The 4,104-nt window shown below is 37.8% G+C and overlaps 1 protein-coding gene across 1 annotated transcript; it reads left to right on the forward strand.

Annotated features, from left to right (window-relative positions):
• Positions 1-1,234: 1,234 nt before the first annotated feature.
• On the forward strand, positions 1,235-2,875 carry LOC141815258 (transcription termination factor MTERF8, chloroplastic-like). Its single transcript, XM_074703172.1, has one exon. It carries the CDS (start codon positions 1,240-1,242, stop codon positions 2,422-2,424), a length of 1,185 nt encoding a protein of 394 aa, XP_074559273.1. The 5' UTR covers positions 1,235-1,239; the 3' UTR covers positions 2,425-2,875.
• The last annotated feature ends 1,229 nt before the right edge of the window (positions 2,876-4,104 follow it).

A 4,104-nucleotide genomic window follows, 5' to 3' on the forward strand; every position in this document is an offset into this window, starting at 1 on the left:
ATGTTAGTATGTCAAGTATGCCCCCAAGGTATAGTTGAGTTGGTTACGACAGAACAAATTTGTTAAAGTGGACAAGGGTCGAATCTCGACAAAATCGAGACAATGCCTTTCTCCGTCATGATTAATTGTAATTTCTTGATTTACATCTTCATAAATGATTGTGAGATTGACCGTGTAGAGTCGCTGAGATGATGAATTTTACTTTTTACTAAAGCCAAGTATGTTAAATTTTTATTAGAAGTGGTTCTGTTTCTTGTCTAGTCTGTGCTCTTTTACCTACCTTTTCATTATAATTCTTAAGAGTAATGATATGTTACATGAAAACGTAGTATGAAAGTGTAGCATGACAGACACATGCATGAAAGTGGGACCCAACTGCATGCAGGTGGGACCTAGCCCCATGTGTCTATCATGCTACATTTTCATGCTACTTTTTCATGTAGCATATCATTACTCAATTCTTAATTTACTTATATCGAAGAGGTCTTATCTTATGCGGCCATCACGTGGAGCTGCTGTCCGTGATCACGTGAGGCCAGTCATCATGGTGAAATTCGGCTTGCAAAGAATAAAATTGTTTCCGTCCGATTTTGATGAAAAATAAAATGTTAAAAAATAATTCTTCATAAATCTATCGGATCATTAAGTTATAAAAAGAAAGAAAAATAATTCAAGAAATAAATACATAAAAATTATCATGAAAATCTTTCTAAATTTTTCCTCCATCCTTTCAAGTAAATAAAGTATAATAGATCGATTCTAAAATAACATATCCAAATTATAAAGAATACCATAGAAGCCAATTTGTACTCTCCAAATTTTAATTTGTACTAATTCTAGTGTAAATAAATTATAAATATGATCCAAGTAATAACTATAATTATTTTTAAAATAATTTTGATTAATTTAAAATAATTTGAATAAAATTTAAATAATTTTAATTAATAAAAATTATTTTAATATAATAATTTTGATCGTTGAAATAAGAAATTTTTTAATACAAAATATATGATAGAACCTTCTTTTGTTTTTTAAAAAGATGTCTTTTTGATTATTTGCATAATTTAAGATACCTTTTAATTTTACCCAAGTTTCTTTGCCACATGAATTTCACTAGAGAGTAAAATGTAAATAATCAAATTTTGAGGATAAATGACAAAATTTGAAACATTTCCCGGAACACTATAAACACGCTAGGGTTTTGGGGAAGAGCAGATCGAAATCTCCGAAGGAAAGACGATGAAGAGGCTAAATCACTTCTCCTTCTTCTGCAAAACCTTGTCTTCCACTCGTTCTCCTCGCCCCCACGAAGCTTCCCTACCCTTTGCTGTCTTACATTACTCGGCCTCCGCCACCGCCGCCGGCGCCGCATCCACCACTGGGAAGCACATGTTCATGGCCCAGTACCTCGTCGACTCATGTGGCTTCGACCAGAAGAAGGCCACCGAGGCCTCGAAGCTTCTCAAGGGCATCCAATCCCGGCAGCAGCCGGACTCCGTCCTTGCTTTCCTCAAAAGTTACGGCTTCGATGACGCATCAGTAAAAAGGCTCGTACATTACTTCCCCCAATGTCTTCTTTTGGACGTAGAGAAGAAGCTTGCCCCTAAGTTCCGAGCTTTCGAAGATCTGGGTTTCTCCCCATCCGACGTCGTCCACCTCGTCCGATCAAATCCCGACACCACAAAAGTCAAACACGAACGCACTGTGCCTAGGATCGAATTTTGGCAAGACCTTCTCGGGTCCAAGGATGCGCTGGTGAAGTTGTTCAAGAGTAACTATTGGTTTCTTGGGTACAGCATCAAGAAGAAGATCCAGCCCAACCTTGAGTTGCTTCGGGAATGTGGCTTGGACGGCCCAAAGCTTGCCTCTATCTTGAGGAATCACCCACTGTTCGTGGCACTGAAAGCTGATTTCTTGAAGTCCTTGATCAGTCGCGCGGAGGATTTGGGAGTGCAACGGACATCGGGGATGTTCCATCGCACTCTGCTTGCACTCTCCATGGTCAGTCCAGAGAAGTTCAAGATGCAAATGGAATTGTTCCAGAGCTTCGGGTGGTCAGAAGACGATTTTGTTGTGGCATTCCAAAAATGCCCTTCATTCCCGAACGGGTCGTCCGCGACTTTGCGGAGAAAAATGGAGTTCTTGATAAATGAGGTTGGATATGCTTCTTCTTACATCGCTATACGTCCAATACTATTGATAATGAGCTTGGAGAGAAGGTTGATTCCGAGACATCGGATCTTGGCAACCTTGAAGTCTAGGGGTCACTGTGAAAGTGATTACAAAGTAACAGCATACATGATGCTTTCCGAGGCTAAATTCGTTGAAGAGTACATTATCCTCTACAAGGACAGGTATCCAGATCTGAGTGAACTCTACGCAAGCTTAAAACATACTAATGCTTCTGAATCTGGACTTCAATGAGGCAAGTCATTTTTTCCCCTGCGAGTTGTACTTCATGTTGGCATTTTTCACTGAATGACTTCTCCTTTGTCAAACTCTAAGCTAATATTTATGCCAACAAGCATGAAGATAAGAAGAATTCACAGAATCATGGTCTTGTTTTTGCATGTCGATATGCACGAAGATAAGAACAATTCCCAGGATTATGATTTTGATTTTGTGTGTCAATCGAGTTAAAAAGCTCACAGATTCGTCCCTTGCTATGTTGGACAATTGTTATTCTTGTATTCATGTGGACTCTCCTGCAAGAGATCGCTGCCACATGGATGCAATGTTTTGAACACTTCTTGAATTTTGTCGATCGAAATGGTATTACATGTTTGATACTGAATAGCTGTAATCTTTTAGAACACCGCATTAATTGTGAGTTTGTGACTTTTCAATTCTAGAAACATGAAAGGCGACTTTGAACCCTAGGGAACACTAATGAGATATCTTATTAAAGTTGATTTTTTTCTTTATTGTTTATATATCTTGGGGGGTTTTAAGTTCTCCTGTAATGAAAAGAAATGATATTTTTTCAAAGGTTAAATTGCAAAATGAGGTAAATTTGGAGAAAGCAACTAGCAAGTTAAGGATGCAAGTCGGAACTTTGTTTTAGAGGTTTTATAAACAATTAATTATTAGATTTGTGGTCATAAATGTGAGTATTAAAGATAAAATGATAGTAATAATAAAAAATGATGAACAGTTTGCAAGAGAGTTGATTTTCTTTTTATCAATTATGATAGAGGTCTATTCCTAAGTTAGCTTAGTCACAATATTGAAGGATCGTTTAGATGAGAATTTCAACTCAAACAAATCAATCAAAAGGGGGACACATCAACAATCTCAACAACAACAATATGATCGCAGAATTAACTCATATAAAGATCAAGAGCACAACCTTCCATGTGTGAAGGTGGAATTTCCCTATTGGAAGAACGACGATCCGATTGAATGGATTTCAAGAGCAGAAAAAAATTTCGCTTCCACAGTACATCAGATTATGCAAAGGTAGAACTAGCATCTATAAATCTTGAAGGTGATGTCATCCAATGGTATGACTACTTGAGGCATGCCATGGACCTCCAACATGGGAGGTTTTTAAAAAAGAACTCCTCAATCGATTTGGACCCTCCGAGTATGAGAATGTTGATGGAGAGTTGGCCAAAATCCGCCAGACTACAATCGTATTGGAGTACCAAGGATGATTCGAGCCACTCTCCAACTGAACTCGTGATTGGTCCGAAAAGCAATTATTAGACACTTTTATTGAAGAATTTCGCTCTGACATATGATGAGAAGTGAAAATGAATCAACCCCGCACTATGAAGGCAATCTTATCCTTTGCATGACTACAAGAAGAAAAGATAAATGAGGAAGAAAGAAAAAAATAACAAGGTAATTTGTGAAAACACACCTCGTTTCTCAACAACTCGCAAATTAACAAAAGAAAAGATCAAGGAACGAATGACAAAAGGACTTTGTTGGCATTGTGATGAAAGTGACATCATGGTCATCAATGTAAGCAAAAGAGGCTATTGATAATTGAACCAATAGAGACCTCTGAGGAAGAAGATGATGAAGGTGAAATGCAAGAAGACATCGACGAAGTACAAGATGACTCTATGGCCATATCAGTTCATGCCTTGGAAGGGC

This window comes from Curcuma longa, chromosome 21, assembly GCF_044706935.1.
Source record: "Curcuma longa cultivar G26 ecotype Majalengka, Jawa Barat chromosome 21, ITB_CL_G26_1.1, whole genome shotgun sequence".
Classification (NCBI taxonomy): domain Eukaryota; kingdom Viridiplantae; phylum Streptophyta; class Magnoliopsida; order Zingiberales; family Zingiberaceae; genus Curcuma; species Curcuma longa.

Excerpts from the sequence above, each read along its gene's own strand:
- LOC141815258 (XM_074703172.1), top strand. The coding sequence starts at position 1,240 with ATGAAGAGGCTAAATCACTTCTCCTTCTTCTGCAAAACCTTGTCTTCC.